Below are 22,647 nucleotides of genomic sequence, written 5' to 3'. Positions count from 1 at the left end.
TAAACAAAAGAACATGGGAGTTTTGGTGATTGTTGTGAAATAATGGTGAACGACACAAATTAAATCAAAGCGTAAAATAAAGGTTTAGAATATATGAGAGAGCATGCTAGAGTTAGGTGTTTGAATTGCCTTGTAACAACTTTTAAGCCAAATTTTATGAAATGTTTACTACTAAATCTCAAGAATGTTTGAAATGTTTACTACTAAATCTCAAGAATGTTTTCCTTAATTCCTTAACTGAAAACCTTTGATGCTTATCTTTAATCCTAATTCCTTAGCTATTAAAGCTAACATCAAGCATATAATTATTTTTATCAAGAATTAAACTGTTACTACGGTTAAATCCTCATTCCTAAGCGATTTCACCGTAATATTATTGTGCAAAGTGCATTGAGTTGGTTTGTCCGACCTAAATCTCAATCGTAAATCAAGACCTATTTGTCCAGTAGAAAAAGCGTTAAGAAATTTGCACAATAAAGTAAACTCATAAAAACTTCAATAACATAGAAATATGGAAATATGGTTCATCACAATCGCAATTCAGGGACACACCCTTAGCATTGGGGGTTTAGCTACTCATAATATTCAAAGAGTTAAAAACAAAGATAATAGACATTACAAAAATTCTGAAAGGCTTTGATCCTCAATTGCGATTTCCGTTGAAGATCTCTGTTCTCCGAAACCGTTGTTAGCTCTCCTCTTGATTCTAAAACTCTCCAATATGGTCAAAGATATCTAATGCTTTCCAAAAACTAGGTCTAAGTAGGGATAGGTCATTCTTTAGCGATGTAAGATTAAAACGCCCTTAATGAATCAGGAAATTGAAATATTAAAAAAGCCAAAATATTCAGCGTTTCAGCTGACACAGCCGTATCATTTGACACGCGTCCCCGTGTTAGCTTCTGCCAAGTTTCTTTAAAACGTGTTATTGCTACCAATTTGACACGGGCGTCCGTGTCGGCTTTTGCCCGCGCGCTCCTTCTTCGATTTTTTTCATATTTTTTTCCTGAGGCTTCATAATTCTTCCGCTCTTGTGCTAATTCTTTTGGAGCTCTTCTCTTGCATCTGAAATCACAAAAACACTACCAAACCAATGTCTCAAAAGCACCTAATTCCAATAAAAACCAAACAAAGACAAGTTTGCAAAATGTGAAATAACTTAATCAAAACGACATAGTGTTACCGAAATGATAGATTTTCACCAAATAATCAATGGGAAGTATGTAGAATTGGTGACCGATCAATGCCCACATCCGAAAAAGCCTGCAAATAAACAGGGCAGACATATTAGAGGGTACAAGCCTAAACCCTTGCTCCGCCCCACGAAAAAGTGCAAAAAATGGACATTTACGACGGGCCAAGTCTGTTTTGCCACGCTTAATCATATATATCAATGTTTTATCTTGGTCATAGCAACTTTTGATCTGTGATTTTTTTTCTCAGCATAAAATTGGTGAATAAAAATTTTGATACCTTCTGATATCATTTTATTGTCGTTTTAGTGATAATTGACCACTTTTTACAATATTTACTATATATCACTTTGTTAATTAATGTTCTTAAATATCTATGTGAGATATTGGATTGAACTATAGTATGGTCTAATGATAACTTCTTGGTTCGACAATTCGACAGGATCTTAGTATGTCGTCGAAGTCTGGTCACATGTTATAGTCAAAGCCCTGCAATGTTGTAGTCGAAGTATGTTCAAGTATGCGGTAGTCGAAATGCTAGGATTGTTAGCATGTCAAACTGGGCCTATTTATTGTGCCCAATTATTTAACTTAGCTTGTTCTCTATGTTAGCTTGTGTAATGGGCCTGTGTGAAAAAAAATGAATTAGTTTAGTATGTTAGTTTTCTTATAAATAGAATACTAATTTGTCATCATTGTGTTTTTTTTGCTTCACTCTTTTCTATCATTGTGGGTTTTTAGCTAAACAAGAAATCGATTATACTTTTTTTTGGCATCGTTATCACAACAAATTGGTGCGGTGAGAGTAGAGAAAAATTTCATAAACAAAGTATGTGATTGAAAAGTTCACTGAAGTTAACAATTTCGGTCTGTGGCACTTGGAGATGAAAACCCTACTGGCTCAGCATGGTTGTTTAGAATCATTAAAGGGATCTGCAACCATGGAGGTTGCGTTAACGGAGAATGAGAAAATGAATCTGGTAGAGAAAGCCCACAACGCCATCTTATTGAGCCTTGGTGATAAGGTTCTTCGACATGTTTCAAAGGAGACGGCGGCATCGGGTTGATGTGTAAAACTCGAAATTTTGTACATGACCAAATCGTCAGTTAATCGACTCTACCTAAAGCAAGCTTTGTATTCATTCAGGATGAGTGAAGACAAAGTATTGGATAAGCACTTGGATATGTTCAACAAGTTTATTCTTGATATTGAAAATATTGATGTCAAGATCGATGATGAAGATCAAGTCTTGTTGTTATTGTGTGTTTTGCCCAGATCACATGCTCACTTCGAAAAAACTCTATTGTATGGAAGAGAGTCTCTGACCTTTAAAGAAGCTCAAATAGCCTTGTATTCTAAGGATTTAATGAAAAAAAGGAGCACATGCCATCTTCGATTGGTGAAGGTATGTTGGTTAAGGAGAAATTCACAAAGAGAGATGACACTTTCGACAAGAAGAAAGGTAAAAGTCAACATAAGTCTTATAGTGGTGATGCATCTAGTATTTGATGTTATCACTGTAATAAGGAGGGTCATACAAGAAACATGTCCCCTGAACGACTGAAAGGTCATGGAGGTAAGGATAATGGCAATGTAGCCATTGCTCAAGATGATTTCAACATATCTATTGTTCTTGCGGTTTCAACCAGTAACTTAAGTAAAGAGTGGATTATGGATTCAGGTTTCACTTGGCACATGACTCCAATTAAAGACTTGTTTTAGGAACTATGTGATCAAGATGGTGGATTTATATTGCTGGTAAACAACAAAGCTTACAAGATTGCTGGTGTTAGATCTGTGATATTCAAGCTCCATGATGAGTCAATAAGATTGTTGACTAAAGTCTGGTATGTACTTGATTTGAAGAGAAATTTAAGTTCTCTTGGTGAGTTCGACAAGAAAGAATATATTTTCTAAGGAGAGAAAAGTATCCTAACAGTCATGAAGGGGTCAAGGAAGTCTTGAGAGGTGTGAAGAAATAAGGCTTGAACATCCTTGAGGTTAAAGTTGTAAGTGGTTCTGCAGATGTTGCATCCACGAAACCTTGGTCGAAAACATAGATTTGGCACATGAGACTCGACCATGTCAGTAAAAGGGGTCTGGTCGAATTGGGGAAACAAAATCTGCTTGGGGGAGACAAAGTCATAAAGTTGAAGTTTTGTAAACAGTGTGTACTTGGAAAATATTGCAGAGTGAAGTTCAATAAAGTAAAACAAATAACGCAGGGATCCCTTGATTACATCCATGTTGATCTTTGAGAGCCTACAAGGTGTCCATCACATTCAGGACCAATATATTTTTTATCCATAATTGATGATTATACCAGAAAATTATGGGTACTCATCCAGAAGACTAAGGATGAAACTTTTTAGAATTTCAAGAGGTTGAAAACTCTAGTCGAAAATGAGACTGACAGAAAGGTCAAGAGGTTGAAAATCGATATTGACCTTGAATTTTGCAATGAGGCGTTCGACAGTTATTGTGCAGCTTCTGGTATTGTAAGGTACATAACTAATGCATGTACTCCATAACAAAATGGTTTCGCTGAAATATTTAATCGAACCATTTTGGAAAAAGTATGGTGCCTAGAGCCAGGTCACATGAGGTGTATCACAAGTCGAGATGTAGTGTTCAATGAAGCTGAAATGGATTTCAAGAAAATTGATGATATTGGTCCAAGCGCAGAAATATTTGAAGATCCATAACAAGGAAAAATTCATGTTGAGGTGGAGCATGTCGATGTTGAACTACATATCCCAAATGAAGTCAAAGAAGAACCACAAGATGCTGATGACACTGAGGAAGTTGAGGAAACTATCGATGACTACCTATTGACAAGAGATAGGCCGAGAAGAGTCATCAAGCCACCATAGAGACTTGGGTATGTAGATATCATAGCTTATGCCTTAATCTCTGCAAGTGAGGTTCTAGAAGAAGAACCTATATATTATAAGGAAGTTATGAGGAGTCAAAATAAAACTGAATGGCTGAAATCCATGAATTATGAGATGAAATCTTTTCATGATAATAACACTTGGGAGTTGATCGAGAAACCTAAAGGGCCAGAATAATCAGTTGTAAGTGGATTTTCAAGGTTAAGGAAGAAATCGAAGAAGTGATGTCAAAAATATACAAGGAAATTTTGGTTGCAAGGGTTTCACTCAGAAAGAATGTGTCAGCTTTAATGTATTCTGACCTGTTGTAAAGCATAGATCCATCAGAATATTGTTAGCTTTGGTGGCGAAGTTCGACCTAGAACTTGAACATATGGGTGTGAAGATTTCTTTTTTGTATGGTGATTTAGATGAAACAATCTTAATGTAGCAACATAAAGGGTATGCGGAAAAGGGAAAGGAAGATCATGTGTGCAAGCTGAATAGATCTTTATATGGACTGAAACAATCTCATGGACAGTGGAATAGGAGATTCGACAAGTTCATGGCACACATAGGTTTCAATAGAAGTCAGTTTGACCATTGTGTTTACTTCATATTTCGACATGAAAATTCATTTGTTATTTTTTTGCTTTATGTTGATGATATTCTCATAGCAAGCAATAATGTTGAGGATGTAATGAAGGTGATGGGTGAACTCAATAAGGAGTTCAACATGAAGGATCTGGGAGCTGCATCTAGGATTCTTGGGATTCACATCTTGTGAGATAGAAAGCAGTCGAGAGTATGCTTATCTCAAGAGACATACCTGAAGAAGATTCCTGATAAATTTGGTATGTCAAATTCAAAGCCTTTTATGACACCACAAATTTTCAGTTCAAGCTGAGTATAAATCAGTGTCCTAGTACTGAGATCGAAAGAGCTTATATGAATAGCATTCCATATGCTAGCATAGTAGATTCTTTGATGTATGCTATGGTATGTACTAGACCCGACATAACATATGCAGTAAGTCTTGTAAGCATGTACATGGCGAATCCTAGAAAGGCTCACTGGAAAGCATTGAAGTGGATTCTAAGGTACATAAATGGGTCTTTAAATAGAGTTCTAATTTATGGTAGAGCCAGTGGTGAAGATAGTAAAGCAATAGTCGAAGGGTATGTCGACTTTGATTATGCAGGTTGTATGGATACCATGAAATGTATTTCTAGATAAGTTTTCACTATGATTGGCAAATCAATTAGTTGGAAAGAAACACTTAAAAAGGTTGTTGCCTTATTAACTACAGAAGTTGAATATATCACCCTCACTGAAGATGTGAAATAAGAATTATGGCTTGAAGGTTTTTCTAAGGAGTTGAAACTCATATGTCTTCACTTACTCTCAGAATGACCAGCTTGTCCTTATTTTCTCTACACATCTAATTTATAATATTTTTAATAATTAATTAATAATATAACCAATATATATTATTTTGCTCAACAATAATTTCAATTTATTTTCTAACTCATGGTCTTACACCCTGACCAAATAATCAAATAAACACAATAATTATACAATATTAATAAATAAATAAATAAATAAATATATAAACAACATAATTCTAAATTGAGGTGTTACATGGCATACCTTAAGTATTTCATCGACTTGGAGGCAATTCACAAGTGAAACTGGGGGCCGCATGCTTAGTTACTTGTACTCCAAGCTGAGCGGAGGTTCTCTTTAAGGGATAAAGAAAATGTCAGGCTCCTGCACACTGTTGACGGTAATTTCCATAGCCACTATTAAGTTAAAAACAACTTTTTTCACACTTGTTGCTAATGTTTTTTCTTATTCATTTTCAGGGATGGATCCTTGCCTACTTTCACGGTATACACTGATTTGATTGTATGTTAAGGTATATTGAGGATTACCCTTGTGATTGTCTGTATCACCCGTGTAGAGAGAATGATGTTATGGTACCGTTCCGTGTGTATATTAACCAGACTCAACTTAATGACATCGATTGGAAGCCATACAATTCTCACTGGGAGAGAATTCCATTCGACAACATTTCATTATACTCTAGATGGATGGCATGAGGGAGTAGTATCATGTGCAGGTATCTTCCAGAGCGGTGCATGCAGCATTTTTGGTACGTGCAGATCATTCCAAGGTCCCCCTTACAGGATTCTCCTGAGACCATTATCCGCATACATCTGGATGACATTCTGGCGGATTTTGAGAGTCATCTGATACCGAAGGAATATTAGAGTATGTTAGTCACAACTCAGTGGTCTTATGTAGATGGTTACTTGACTTGGTTCTATTCTGTGTCACACCCTATCATGACACCAGATGTTTTTGGACGTCCACCTAGGTGGACTCATGAGGAGATTCTGGAGAATGAGCATATCATGGATAACATGCCATGGGTGTGTTGTTTATCTGTCAAAACATTATGCAGATCACATGATAGGGCATAGAGTCCGGACTGTTTGAGAGCGGTGGCGATGATGCATTTGTCCTAGCACGTTTCATTTTTGTCGTGGTACTAAATACCTTGGGTTTACATAGGCACATGACGAGCCAGGGTGTTAGGATTAGGCATACTCGGTAGATTATGCATTTGGTTGTATTTTGTGATGTTTTTGTATATTTTCCCATACTTCAAGAACAATTGTTGTATGATGATTGTCTTTCTTTTTAATTAACGCATTACTTTGTTCTATGATATTCGTGTTTATTAATCTTTGAAACTAAAAATGGCAATGTTAATCGAATTAAAATTACTTTAGATTGAAAAAACTACATACTCAGTACAATGTATCTTCTGCACAAGAAAACATGCAGGAAAGACTTCGAAGATGTATCTCCAAATTTACTCCACAAATATTCGCAGATGCATCTCTGAATTATTATTTTTTTGAAATGGGGTGGTTGCTTGGTTTACTAACAAAGAAATATGACTTCGGATATGTATCTTCGAATTAACTTCGTAAAATTCAGAGTTGCATCTCCGAATTAAATTTTGTTTTAAATGGTATTTAGTGCATTCGAAAATATATCTATGAATAAATCCAAGAGTATTTTAGAATTTTCAAAGTAATGCTCCATTTCATAAAGGTACAAGGAGAAATTTTCAAAGACCACACCGTAAAAAAAACAGAGTGCAGATATAAAAAAAATGTTTAAATATAATTTTAGTCTTTTTATTTTAATTTCTTAAACTTTTTATTCCACAATTTCATAACTCACATTTAGATCCCTCTATTTTACATTTCTTAAGATTTCATTGATAATAATTACTGGTCTGTATACCCGTGCGAGGCACGGGTTTAAATTTATGAAATAATAACCGATGTGTTAGAATGTGAAGGGATGAGTGTAAGTTGATAATGAGAGAAATTATAAAATAATATAAAAATAATAATAAAATATTATAAGAATTTTTTTTATAGAAGAAATATAAATAGAAGAATGCATGAGAGAGTGCGCAAGTGGCAAACTTACCATATTATTCATCTTGTTTTTTTTCTATTATATATATATATATATATATATATATATATATATATATATATATATATATATATATATATATATATATATATATATATATATATATATATATATATATATATATATATATATCCAAAAAATTACATTTCACTGAACATATTAAAAAAACTCAAAATATGAATAGGATATGAAACATAAATAGCACTTCTCTATAAACTATAAGCTCGTGATGAAAAAACGTTATGAAACGGGTCTAAATCATCATTTGAGCTTATTAGCTATAAACTATAAGCTCAAAAAAATTTCTTATCAAACAATCTCAAAGTAGCCAAATTTTAAGGATTTTCGTCCACCAAGTCTTTTGAAGAGGTGGACTGGTGGAGTAGTTAAACCCTATTAATAATTAATAATAATAATAATAATAATAATAATAATAATAATAATAATAATAATAATAATAATAATAATAATATTGATTTGAAACTGATTTTATTTAATAAGGTATTTATTTTAAAGATTTATTATATGACAATGATTTTGTAAAAAATACAATGTTCAATCAAATAATTAGATGCAAATTATTATATATAAATTATTTGACTCCTTATTTTTTAAATAAAAAATAAATAAAATAATTTAAATATATATTCAATATCAACTTAAAATTTTCAAAGCGGTTCTTAATTTCTATTAGTTTAAAATAAAATATACTATGTTTCTACTAAATACTAATTAAATAATAAATATATCGATAATTTTATAGTTTTAATTATTCAAATAAAAATTAAAAAAAAAATAATGTGGTTGAGATAAAAAAAAAAGAATACATAACAACTTATTCAGTTGTAAATTCCAAACTAATGTTGCACGTGGAGATAAAAAAAAGACCACAATTTATTATAATAACTCCAAATTAAATCTTATTTATTAAAAAGAAAATGAAATAAATGATTGAGATAAAAAAGGGAATACACAATGACTCTTTAAGAAAAAGAAAGTTGAGATAAAATAGGAGATTTTTTGTTCATGGAACCATTTGAATAAAGAGGTGATGGGGGTAATTAAAGCCTAATAATAATAATAATAATAATAATAATAATAATAATAATAATAATAATAATAATATTGATTTGATACTGATTGATCTTTTCATTTATATATTTTATTTGGCATAAAAATTTTAGGCGCTTAAAAGGATACCTAATATTACCTAATATTGTATTTTAATATATTAAGGATATAATAAGGATTTTTCTAAGAAATTATTAATTATAAAACATAATCAAAATCAAGAAATTTTAGAAACAAACGAATATTTAAATATTTAAGACATTTAGATATTTTTATTAGTACATAAGTAAAGCATTTCAATTGTTTGATACCATATTTACTTTTTTTGTTGTAGTTCTAAACACGTCATAATTAATAGTGACAAAAGTTTAATTTTGCTATCGATTTTTGTAAAAAAATTATGAGATACTAAAATAGTCTGGAACCTGAGTCATATTTTTAATGTTTTATTATTTTTATTGTTTTGTGTACTTTGGAAAAAATAACTTAATTGAACTAAATTTAAAGATAATTAAATTCAGCACAACTAAAAGAGTGTATAGCACAACTAAAAGAGTATATGTATGTAAGACAGGAGAGGTATGCATAGCATTGGAATGGATCCAACAGACCATAAAAAATAAACTCTAATTATTAAATAAACTAATTATCTAATAATAATACTAATGTATAAAACAAAATTAAAAATTAAAAAAGAAAATATGGCCATAATAAGGGGAGCGCTGCATTTTGTAGTTATACATAAAAATCAATCAAAAAAGTTAATATTAAGATACAGTACAAAATCAAATTTAATTTTTTCAAATGATTCTAAGTCTCACCAATTACAGCATAACACACGACAATCACTAAATAATAAAATAATAAAACGAATAAATAAAATAATAGAAGAAAAAAATCAAACAAACTCTTATTTCTCTCTCATGTACCATTTTTCTTCTTCTTAGATAAAAATTTCTCTTGAGTCAGAGGCAGGTGAGTCCGCGAGTGTCGTCGGAGAGATCACGACGGTCTGGGACTGCAGGGCAGATGGCCACGACGTATGTGAGCGATTGTGATAGCATGTTGTGCAAATTCGGAGAAGATGTTGACGTCGGTGTAGATTTGGGCTGAGCACAGTGGTTTCGTGTTGCCAACATGGTGGTTCTACTCAGACACAGTCCATCGCTCTTCTGTTCTCCTTCCATGTTCCATTTCATTTCCTCTATTTCCTGCAAAAAAATTGTACAATAGTGAATGTATGGTTTAAAATTGTTGTTATTACAGGTTTACATTTTAAATGATGATACAGGTTGTGGTATAGTTTGTTATACAGTAACCTAAATCATTAGTTTATGAAGAAGAAGAAACATATATCGCGTTTAGAGAAAAAAGTTTGAAAAGATGAAACTGATTGATATTGGAGGCAATGGTTTAGGGTTTATATATATTATGAATAGTGAGAATACAAAAGCTCAAAGATATGAATATGGGTAGAATTCAACAGCCAACAAATATTATAAGGATTCAATTTCAAACATTGATTTAGGTGAGATTGAAAAACAAAAAGGCATAACTGTTGGTTGGAAAAAACGAAAAAAAAAAAATGACTCTTATAATTGTTTAAGATTCCTTATCAATTAATGTGATAATTAGTGGATGTAAAATATTTTAATAATTGCTTAAAATTTAACTAATAACAAAAAAAACTAACAGTTTTTTGTTTGTTTCCAAAGCCCAATTTAATTATTATTAATGAAAAATGTAGTTAGAAATGAATTAATTAATTAAATAAATATTTAAAAGATAATTATAGAAAGTTTTCTATTAATAGCAAATGTAAAAATAGTAAGGACTCTAAAAATGTGATACTTGGCAAACTTGCCAAAATACTCATCTTGTTTTTTTATATTGTATGATTTTTTAAGAATAATGAGATGGTAACGATGACTAGGATACAAAATTAAAAACTTATTAATTAATATTTAGAATATTATTTAATAATATTTTAAATAATTATATTTAAAAAAATCAAAATCAAAATTAGATTGTAATAATTTTTTATAAACCATCTCAGTAGTTATGAAGGCATTATGGAGGCAGGGACATGAGATACAGGGGGCACGGAACCTGCAACACTCCACTTATTCATCTCTAAAAGATGAATTCCAACCACTAGACAGAAAAATTAAAACATAAAATAATATATTAAAAACCAGTCCATGTACAAAGCGCTTTCCTGAAAAAACGGAAAAGGGAATAATACAAAGAATACACTCAAGTTTCTAGGGCAAATTCCGGTTTCTATCTAATTTCTATATGTAAAATAAGATAAAAGGATTACAAAGAATATTCACTCATTCGTTTCTCAAAGCCCCCAAAACAAAACAAAACAAAACAAAACAAAAAAGAAAAAAAAAAATTAATAAAATGACAAAATCAATACAGAAAATGGAAAAATAGTTAGTTAACTTCGGTGCTCCTATCCTTGCAGAGCATATGCCACTCTTGCAGTACTGCTGCTTGAAGAGCTTGATGTTCAGCCTCTTCAGCAGTTAATTTGGACAGTGTTGAAGGTCCCTTCTTTTTGTCATCTTCATCCCCATCCTTCTTTTTGTCTTTATCCTCTTCTTCTTCATCTTCCTCATCGTCGGATTTTGGAGTCTTGGGTCGTGGTTGGGCTGCCTTCAACAAGGCTATCCTTTCCATTGATATGCGCAGTCTCTCTGCTGCAGTTGATTTCACCTCATCTTCAGGCATATATTCCACCCCACCATCAGTAAGGTCATCCAACCAACCCTGAAGATCTGATCCAATCTCCTTAGTAATGGATGCATCAGATGCTCGTACCACAAACTTACACATCATGGTTGTCGTCTCATCACCCAAATCCACATTTCTACTCACCTCACTTGCACCAAAAATCATCAACCCCAAGAAGCCACCATGCCATGTTTTAGCAGCATAACACAACTGTTCCAAAATAGGACAGAGGAAAAGGGTCAGCAAATTCACATGACAAAGTGCATATAATCCCTATTTTGTCTATTACTTTTTATCCTATTTTATGTCCGCCAATTTTCTCTAGATTAAGGTACATATTCAATGTTTCAGAAAATAAAAGTAAGAACCGTTAACACATTGAATAGTTATTAGTGACACAGCTAAATTTTAAGAGGACTGCATTTTGAAGAACTTTTTTATAGCTTATCTGGGCTTTTTATTACATATGCACTAGTGTAAGTGTTTGGGAGAGCTTATGAAAATTGCTTATTTAAGAAAATAGCTTATGAATTACGGAATGTTTGTGTTGTTTTAAGTTTTTCTTATAAAGTCATGCATAATATAGCTTATGAAAACAACTTACAATTTAGAAAACAGTTCAACCACACTCTTTGATTATACAAATAGTTAATCTATAAGTGCTTTATGATAAGACTTACTCAATAAAGTGAATAAACATGTAAGTAAACTGTTTGGCTAAATGCACCTTAGGCAAATCCATGAATGGTACAAAAAAAATTTTAATTATTTCAAACAGAAAAGCATGATAAGGAAGGGGGGAAATATTAAGATAGCAAATCCAGACCTGAAAACCTGCCACTGTACGGATAATATGTGAACAAACTTTGTGGAATGGCTTGGTAGACAAGGATTTCAGACCACTCAAGAAAGGAGATGCACCATACTGCTGGGCTGCAGTAGCTTGAAAGCCACTCCCTTCATATGTATATGTACCAGTGTATTCTACAATAGCTGGCAAACTGGGCCAAAGTCGGAAAAACTCAACTGGTGATATTTGGTGTGGTAAAAGAAGCTCCGTCAATGGAATTTTATAAGGTTGACATCTCAAAATCACGGGTTCACCTAACTCAGGCCTTAAGCTTCTCTTCTGTCTCATGACTTGAGGGTCCTCCTCAGCATAGTCACCTTCATAGTCTCCAACAGCACCACTACCATAGAATGGGTAATACAACACTTGAACCCAAAGGGCACATCTTTCAAAGTGGGAAACACCTACTGTCACACTGCACAGCACTGGATCCTGAAAAGGTAACATCATCCCCATGAATTTGGATCAAGAAGCAATTACAAATCAAAGAATAGTATAGGATTATTGTACAAAGAGACAATGCAAACCTTGACCCATAGAACTGTTTAAAATTAATAATTAGCACAGAATTTAAAATAACCCAGCATTATTTACATACTGTCAAGTTCTACACTCTAAATTATTAGGTAACATCACCTTAAAGGCTGCAAGGATATAACAAAAGAAGGGAGACAATTATCACAAAATGGCGACTTCAAACTTATGCTCATGGTCAGCATCAAAACCAAGTTCGGTGGGGGGCAGAATCAACTTTAGACTAAGAACTACAAAAAGGAAGGAAAAACAACTACAGGTAAGATAGAAATCCTCAAAAATAAAAACTTAAGAGCTACTACTACAAGGATGGGTGTCATTTTCATTTGGTGTTGATTCTTGCTTTACCGTATTGTTTACATTTTATTTAAATTTGTGATCCATTCCTTTCTTTTTTAGACCTCTTCAAACTTAGAAATAGTTGGGAGTAAATTTATGTCGAATCTGGTAGGAACCCTAGAACAGAAGAGTTTGTTAAGTGAGAAAGATTACAAGTGTTTTCCCCTTGACAAGAACCCAAGATCAAAACAGTTTCAAGTAAGTGTATTATTTACTAAACCAAAAAGATCAAATGAGTTTTTGCCCTTATACTTCAGGATGCCAATATAGCCCCCTCACCATGACACTATCTCCCTATATTTCTTTCCACACTCGGTAAGAATATTTCACAACCATCCGCCACTAAAAGTGTCTGTTTTAGAATCCAACCCCACTGTCCTTCAACATGTCTGATAGTTTACAATTGATCATCGTAGATTTGAATAAATCCTTTGCCTAAAAAATTGGCATCTTTTTCTTGAGATATGCATGAAGTTAAAAGCAATCCCACATTCATAACTCCAACAAAACACAAGGAGCTGATTATTTACACAATAAATTAAGCAAATTAAAAAAAAAAAAAAAAATCCTAAAAATTAGGACAACTTAACATATAAATGTAAACAAGTTGTTCAGTGACTACACATATTTTGCTTCGCCTTTAGTTAACTTTTTCAAATATAGAATTAGCCGGCTGTAAACTTCTAGCGAATCCAAATTGATAATACTGCAAATATTTTACCATTATAGTGGATTATGGCGGAAAAACCCGCAATATTGGCCGATATTTACCATTAGAGCGACCCCAAAAACCGCCATGGCTGATATTCTCCAAGCTCTCATTTATTCCTCCCTTGACTCTTCAAGTAAGACTATATCTTCTGCAAAAATCAAACATCTCGGTGCTACCTATTGGATGTGCTCCGTAAGAACAACCAAACTAAGTAAAAAGGTAAGAGCTGGGGTTGAACCTTGATGCAATCCTATTGTTATGGGAAAATCAACCGGCTCTCCACTGTGCCCTCGTACTAGTTGAGAGACCACCTCACACATATCAAGAATAGCCCGAATATAGGCAATCCTATCCCCCTTCTTCTCTAGGGCTTTCCATAACATCTCTATAGGCACTCTATCGTACGCCCTTTTCAAATCAATGAAAATTAAATGTAAGTCTGGTTGATCCATCTGAGACCATCACGTCGTAGTACATTTTTGTATGTTTACCATGTTAATTTTTCTACATCCTTCTCATACTTTTTTCATCAATCAATTAACTAAAATATAGTTAGAAGTAAGTTTCTAGTGAATTCAACTGAATAAATGTTCTAGAGGTGTCAGAAGTCGTGCCTGATTAGCCTGGAAAAAATATTGGGCCAGGCCATGTTTTTTCATTGGTCCAAAAAAATGGGGCAGGCGCAGGCTACACTTTAATTAAAAAAGAATAAAATAGGCCGAACTCATAAGGTCAACGTGTTTGACACCTCAGTCTGAATCCAATCTAGGCAGACAGACACATCCCTCGAAACTTTCTAGACATGTAAAACAAAAGGAGAGAGAATAGCCAAGAATATACAAATGCAAAATAGCCATCTCAAACTGGAATGAGATAAGCAATTTAGAGGAGAAGCAACCTGTGAAACAAGATTACGCAACTGCCGCACTGCTTGAGAAGAACCATCCATATAATATAATGCACCGGATAAACCCACTCGTACATCCACCCGATTTAATTCGAGCTCGGTTAAATTTAAGACCTGAAACATTTTTAATTTAAAGTAAATGAGAAAGATTTTAACTTCCATTAGATAAAATCTGTGCAAAAAACAAACAATATCCTTGTCCATGATATTTATAATTTAAAAATGGAACTACTGAGAAATTCTAGAAAACATTGTGATCTCTTATCAACAGATTATAGAAAAATAACCAGGGCACAAGTAAATAACATCATTATTTCTTCTAAGAAGTTATGAATATAGGAAGCTGCTGCATGCCTAAATGGAATAATTTACAGCTTTTTTTTAAGTTGTAATTTTTTTACTGGAATACTATTTACACACTAATGCAACTTTCTTACAAATATGCTGGAACATGAGCTTCCATTAGATAAAATCTGTGCAAAAAACAAACAATATCCTTGTCCATGATATTTATAATTTAAAAATGGAACTACTGAGAAATTCTAGAAAACATTGTGATCTCTTATCAACAGATTATAGAAAAATAACCAGGGCACAAGTAAATAACATCATTATTTCTTCTAAGAAGTTATGAATATAGGAAGCTGCTGCATGCCTAAATGGAATAATTTACAGCTTTTTTTTAAGTTGTAATTTTTTTACTGGAATACTATTTACACACTAATGCAACTTTCTTACAAATATGCTGGAACATGAGCTTTCAAAAAATAACAAGATTGTATTGTTAAATATGTTATGTTCTTCCACTAAACAAGAACAATTTTTCAGTGTGTATCTGAAAACAAAAGATACAATGGTTCGTCACATTTTTTTAGGTAAAAATTAATCTACTAAGCTTAACATCAAGTTTCATCTGAGCTTTCACAGGGAAATATAACAACCATTGCAAAAATAAAAGTACAGCCTGCTTAAATGTGTAAGGAACCCTAAAAATTGAAAAAGAAAGGTATAATTGAGGGTATGACCTTTAAATGCAGAGTTATCCTCCCATCACTTGAATCTGCTAAATGATAACCTTCAACATAGCAAGGATCACTGCTTCCAGTTAAAGTATTTGCAGTAGGAGGAACCTTAAGTGAAGTAGAATCAACTCCTTTGGTAAGCAAAAGGGTAAGTTCACTGGGGTCAGGTCTCCATAGCTCTAAAATAGCTTTGTGAACCAATCCTTCCAACTTCCTGTCCTGAGCAGCAGATGCTTCATAAAACTGAACAGTTAATTTGTGGTGGCTAAATGGGTAATCCCCTCTGGCTGCTGTAACACCAGCCCACCTGAGGAAAGGGTAATAATAATGATAAGAGACATAATAGCAATAGAAGTGATTAAATTTATGATTTAGTATAATAAAGGCCATAGAACATTGTTAATATCAGAAATGACCAATAAGCACAAACTCAAGTAACAACTAACAAGCAAGGAATAAAACAGCAAGAAGCTTTTCTACAACCAGCACCATTACAACTAAAATTTTACAATGATAATAAACTAGATTTTCAAGGAAAAGATCACATAAAAGGAAAAAGAAAGAGTGAACTGAGGAAACACAGAAATGAATAAAGATTGGTGACAGTGTAAATAGCTGGATTGATGATGCCGGCAGTAATGTACAGTCATAATATTCGCACCTACTATCAGGATGACCTGAAGCATATTTGATTCTTTGCAATATCAAACGGCACTGGTGCTTGCTGACAGAATCAGCCAAAGCATTGGTCCTAAACTCTTCAAGCTCCTTAGTAAGTAACTGTCCAGCTCTAGGATGGCGTGATCCCAGTCTTTGAGCAGATATAAGAACTGCCTGTACATCTTGAACTCTATTTGTTGTATCTGCAGTTGAATCAACATTGAAAAGAACCTTATGAATATTGGATACAATGACATTAAGAGGGTCATCAGGGTCATCTGCTAGGAGTGGATCCAATCCTTCTATATCTATGTGCTCTGCAATAGCCCATATAAGGCGGGCCAATATTCTTGGTGTATTGACCTGTTACATTCACAGCCATTAATATGCAATTGAAGTCCAGAAAACACCTATATGTGATTATGCACAATATGAGTAAAAAAGTTCAAGTGTTTGAGGAAACTCAAGTTACTTAAAATTGATTTGTAAAAATGATATATAAAATGAAAGGAAGGAAAGAACAAATGTATAAGGGGCAAGGAATAAAAATTTAATAATTACAATGGACATTTTACATTAATTCTCACAATATGTGAAGAAACTTATCCTCTTCTAACAAAAACGAAAGAGAAATTTTCTTTGGTATATCATATATGTAGTTGCATAATAAATAATTTTGCTCAGAAAAACAACTTGCTAGTCCAAACATGTCCTAAAGGTTTTATACGAAATTTAAAATATAGATGTCAGTCCTAGAAGACTCATAAAATATCTTCCAGGATCAAACAGTGTAGAAGTAAAACTAATTCAGCAAATCATGGAGATAGAGGTGGAAAGCCAAACTAAGTGAAGAGTGACAAATTAAACACACTAACAAAAAAACTTCGTAATCAATGTTACTGCATTTCAACAGATGTGTTAATAGAGTGTTAAATAAAAAAATGTCCTAGAGGATTCATAAAATATCTTATAGGTTCAAACAATATAAAAAATAATTCAGCACACCATGGAGGTTAGGATTATTATAGAATAAAGGGAGGATATAGCAGTTATGAGTTGTTAGAGTAGTTGGTTAGGAGTTAGTTGAGGTTGTTATCCAGAGTAGTGTGTATAAATAACAGAACATGGAGTAGAGAGCGTCTTGGAATATTGTAAATTATAAATAGAATATTCTCCTTTTCTATCATATTTCCTAAATAAAGTAGTCTTTCTGTTTCATTCAATTCTTGACTTCCTAACAATTGGTTTTATTTGCCGGAACTTTGAGCAGTGCCAATGTTCATGGAAATGGAGGCAGCCTAAGTAAAGTGTTCTTTCTGTTCCATTCAATTCTTGAGGAGTCATAGCAACGCTTTTGGCAACCAATCGCGGTTCTGTAGCGGTTTTTAGAGAAATTTGTAAATTTCAATTATTAAAGGGCAAACTGGTATTTTGACCCTTTTATTTGACCTAGTATAAAAGCACAAGTGTTTGCTTTAGGTCATTTCATGTGTTTTTCGCTGTTTCCCTCTTCACTCGCGTTTTTGCATTTCAGAAAGCCATCTTCGCAAAAATTCCTCGCACAACTTCTTCGCAAATCAGCAAGTCATCCATCGTTCTTCCAAAATCATCAACGTTCTTCACCTATTCATCTATTTCTTCACCTTTCTCACCCATTCCCAGCTGATTTTTACTCTGTTTTGTTGTGTTGCTATGTTTCTCTTTTATTAGCAACCATGACATCATCTTCTGCAAGTTTGACACAGACTTCCCACAATAAAGGTATTTTTAAACCTATTGGTGACAATATTGACATAGGTTGGCGGTGGAACTCCTATAAAGACCAAAGCAAAAAAACTATTGTTTGTGATTTTTGGGATGAGCAAGATGATGATATTAATGTGGTGGAACTAAGAAGTGAAAATGAGGCAGACGCGGATGTGATTTAGTCATTTTGTTTACGTTTATTTACATTTAGAATTTGGTTTAGTCATTTAGTACATTTATAATTTGACTTTGGTGGAAACTTATATTGATGGTGCTGTTTGAATTTATGTATGTTGTTGCAACTTCTGTTTTTTAAGTCATTATGTATGTTGTTGGAACATATTTGAAGTATTTATGAATTCATTTACCTTGGTTTTTGTTATGCCACTGAAGCATTTTGAGGGTACGGTGCGTCGCGCCGCTATCCGGGATTAACAACCTAGCTCAAAAGACATAATCCTCATCCTTAAAGGACTTAAGTTCAATATAAGTAACTCAAAAGACATAATCCTCATCCTTAAAAGACTTAAGTTCAATATAAGTAGTTCAAAAGACAGGATCCATAAAAACAAGTTGAGGCATCTAACCCACCATTTGAAGCTATTACAGAGTTGTGAAAGAAATAAAAGATGAAACAGAGTTGTAAGGAGTGAAATAGAACGAAAACAGGAGAGATGAAGGATGGTGTCTCACGGAGGGACGGAAGACGTCGTCGTAGCCGCAGTAAGGAGAGGAGAAGGCATTGTAATTTCAAAGAACAGAGGGGGAATGGAAGCCGCTTCGTTGAAGGGTTTAGAAAGGGAAAAATATGCAAGTTTTAATGTGTTTTTATCAAATCCTGACCCGACTAAGAAATGCCCAACAAAATCAAAAGCCCAACACGATGTCCCTTTACAATATAGCATGAAGATCTCGATCTTGACCGCGACAGCAACAAAAATAGATCTTGCTTTGTTCATAGCGTGTTCTGGAAGCCGTGGCACATAGGATCTTAAGATCCTAAGACCCAACACTAGATCTTGACTACATTTTATCGTTTGTTAGAGAAGTTAGGTAGTTGAGGGTGTTATAGAGAGTATGTTTAACTTAAGAAAACGCGGAGTATGGAGAGCATCTTTGAATATTGTAATTGTGATTAAAGTGTTTTCTAATGTGAAGGAAAAACCCTTGGAGAGATTCTCTCCTATTTTATCATATTTTTTAAATGAAGTGTTCTTTCTTTCTATTCCATTCAACTCCTGGATTCCTAACAGAATAACCGAGTGATGACTGACAAATTCAAACCCACCGACAACAAAATTTAATTGTCAAATTTAATGGCATTGCAACAGATACCTTAATAGTGGATTAAATAGCCACAACAGAAAAAACTTGAGAAGTAGGGTACAGTTGAAGGTCTTTTACTCTAAATTTACCAATTAAAATAATATCAATAATTATAAAAGAATTGTTTGAATGATATTTGCCGCAGATATGCTAATGTCAGAAAAATAAATGTTTTGCATGAAAGCAGTGCTGAAAATAAGATGTTATAGTTTGTGTACCTCACGTAAGTCCTTCACAAGTTCACGTTGCAAGTTTTGCAATCTAGTCTCATTCAAAATTTGGTCCTGAGAAGCACCGTCTTTGACTCTTTTTACCCCGCCCCTCGTATCGTAAATGCAGCATAGCCGAACAAGCAACTTCAAGTAGCAGTCAATTGCATAGGTGCGTCCATCACAATCCCATTTAACGCAAGGCCGACAAACTTCGACCACTTCTAAAGAAGGTTCTGTCCAGTTTAATGCACCATAACCAGTTCCGTATGCTAAGGCCCCAATGACCCTGCCCTCCATGCCTGAGTTTTTCTGTTCAGGTAAAGGCAGAGACAGCTGAAAGCAACTTTCCACTAGTGATGCAACTAACTCTTCCCTAAATATATTTTTACTTGTAGTGCTCTTAAGATCATCATTCACTCTGGCATCCTCAAAAAGGGAAGCAATATCAGTTCCGGCAAGAGGTTTCTGACCTCTTCGAACGCTTTCCTTAGCAAATAGGTCAACACAAAGAGCAGTTCTACAAATACAAGCTAAAGCATGCATACGATCTGATTCTGCTCTCAGGTTTCTCACCATCAAAAGTAGTCTCTTGAAGAGTGAAACCTGCAAGAAGACACGGTTATAGACAATAATAAGCATTTCTGCATCAAAAACAAGCAATTTTATCTGACCAAACATCCAATGTTACTTTAGAAGATTCGTATCACAAAAGATACAGGATAAAAGACATTTCAAGAGCTAACGACAAAAGTCACAAAACATCAATGTCATAATAACTAATATAAAGATGAGAACCGAATATCTGCATAATTAAAATCTTGATCAATTAGCATGTTTTGTGACTTTTGTCCTTACATAAGCCAAAGTAAACCTTAACATATTATTAGGAAATGCATAGCCTAGAGATGTAAAGCTTGAACCGGATATGTGCATATGACTACCGAAATTTCGATGCCATTCTTAATTCATAAGCCAAAATAAACCTCTACATATTATTAGGAAATGCATAGCCTGGTGAAGTAAAGAAATAAAGTAATCAAAGTTTCAATTGGTAATTGTGGAAGACTAAACAGTGATTTTGTGACGCCACAACGATTTCATGACGCCACGATCCTTGATATATGAAAAATTGTAGACATAACAAATATGGTTGATGTGTTCGAAGTTGGTGGTTATGCATCAACAATACTAAAAGAAAAAGAAAACTTGTCTAGGCACTGATCCAATTTTAAAACCTTGAAACTAATATGCAATTAATGTATTTGAATAAGACTAGAGTTGTCAATCACCTGCATGTTAAGATCAAGGAGATGAAGATTGGTGACAACAGCCCTAACAATACTCTCTCTAGCAGAAGCAAATTCCTGCCTATCCCACAGGGTAAGAATAGCAATGGTAGATTGTGATGCCCATTCCGTCTTCCCTCCAGGCACATCAGCCAGATATAACATATTAATCCCAACTTCATAAATCAATGCCGGTTCCAACGAGGAAACTAAAAAAGGAGCCAAATGCGTAACCACATCCGAAACACCAACCAATTTCTGAGCATCAGAATCAACCTCAGCACCACCACCACCACCACTAGAAGACTTTGACAACTTCCGAATGACCTCAACGCCACCAGAGGCAACAGCCTTAACCGAATAAACAATCGGAAAGACAGTAGCCCGGAAATTCTCAACAGGCAAGATCAAGGAACGAGCCATAAGCGCCCTACGCTTCTTCCAAACGAAATCAACCATGGAGGAAACCCAATTAGAGCGAATGGCGAGTGAATTTTCGCTATCAACTAGTTTATCACCAGCAAGCTTACTCATCCGCTTGGTACCAAACTCTTGAAAGAGCCGGCCAACTGAATCAAAAGCCACCTTCGCAACAGCATCAGATCGGTCCAGCATGTTAGCACCGATGCGAGCCCACCAAGCGGAAACACGGTCGAGAAGATTGACATTGTTTTCACAAAGTGTGACGAGATCGTCACGAGCGAGTACACAACCTAGGGTTTCAGTGATGGAGAATCTGAGATTATCGCTAGGGGAATCGAAACAATCGGAGATCTCTTTGTTACAATCGGAAATGAGTTTGGCTAAGCGATAAGAAGGGATCGCGGCGAGAATCGAAACAGCAGCTGCAGTTACATCGGGATCAGGGAAATGGAAGTCGTTACGGATGCCGGTACAGACAGTGTCCCATAAATCGGGAGTTAAGCGTGTGGAGCGGATGACATCGAATGCGAGTTTCTTGCAGACGGCGGAGGCAGGGGCGGCGACGATCTCTTCGACGGCGGACTTGGCGATGACTGCGATGTCGCGACCGGCGGCGGACTGTTGGAGAGCTTGGAGAAGTGCGCCTGATTGACGGAGGGCGTCGTTGGAGCGGAGGTCAGCTTGGATCTGGGCAAAGAGGATGTCCATTTGGATGAAACTAAGAGAAAGTGGAATGGAATCATGTAATATTTTGGTTTTCAAGACTGTGGGGAAAAAAGTGAAGGATTATGGTGATGATGTTTGGGGGAGAAATGACCATAGTGGTGAACTAACTGGTCTAGTTCAAATCTCATTCAAAGAATAGAAATGACCATAGCTTTGTTTGAGCTTCTTTTTTTTTTCTGGTTATATGCAGTTTTTTATTTGCTTTTTTTCTTAATTTTTAATCTTTTTAAAAAATTCAGTATTTTGGTACTCATATTAACGAGTTGATCCAATTTTTTAAATTTTAAATTTTTTTTAATAATGTTTTAATAAAATAAAAATACAAATACTTTTTATATATATTTATTTTTAACAACTTAAATTAATAAAATTTTATTAGTTTTCTTCCAATTTACAAGAACTTCAACTCTCTGAAACGCGTCTCACTCACATCTTTTTCGTATTTTTCATCTTTCCTGCTATATCACCTTCTATTCACATCATCTCCTGCTCTCACAAAAAT

At 34.1% G+C, this 22,647-nt stretch overlaps 1 protein-coding gene across 1 annotated transcript; it reads right to left on the bottom strand.

Annotated features, from left to right (window-relative positions):
* Positions 1–10,827: 10,827 nt before the first annotated feature.
* Positions 10,828–22,315, bottom strand: LOC131609070 (protein TPLATE-like). Its single transcript, XM_058880710.1, has 7 exons — positions 21,000–22,315; positions 19,717–20,313; positions 16,428–16,789; positions 15,770–16,073; positions 14,736–14,858; positions 12,229–12,684; positions 10,828–11,612 (listed from the first exon to the last, which is right to left on the bottom strand). Exons 1-7 carry the CDS (start codon positions 22,125–22,127, stop codon positions 11,103–11,105), a joined length of 3,480 nt encoding a protein of 1,159 aa, XP_058736693.1. The 5' UTR covers positions 22,128–22,315; the 3' UTR covers positions 10,828–11,102.
* Positions 22,316–22,647: the final 332 nt, after the last annotated feature.

This window comes from Vicia villosa, linkage group LG6, assembly GCF_029867415.1.
Source record: "Vicia villosa cultivar HV-30 ecotype Madison, WI linkage group LG6, Vvil1.0, whole genome shotgun sequence".
Taxonomy (NCBI): domain Eukaryota; kingdom Viridiplantae; phylum Streptophyta; class Magnoliopsida; order Fabales; family Fabaceae; genus Vicia; species Vicia villosa.
Note: the sequence above shows the minus strand (reverse complement) of the source record. Positions and strands in the feature narration are given on the sequence as shown.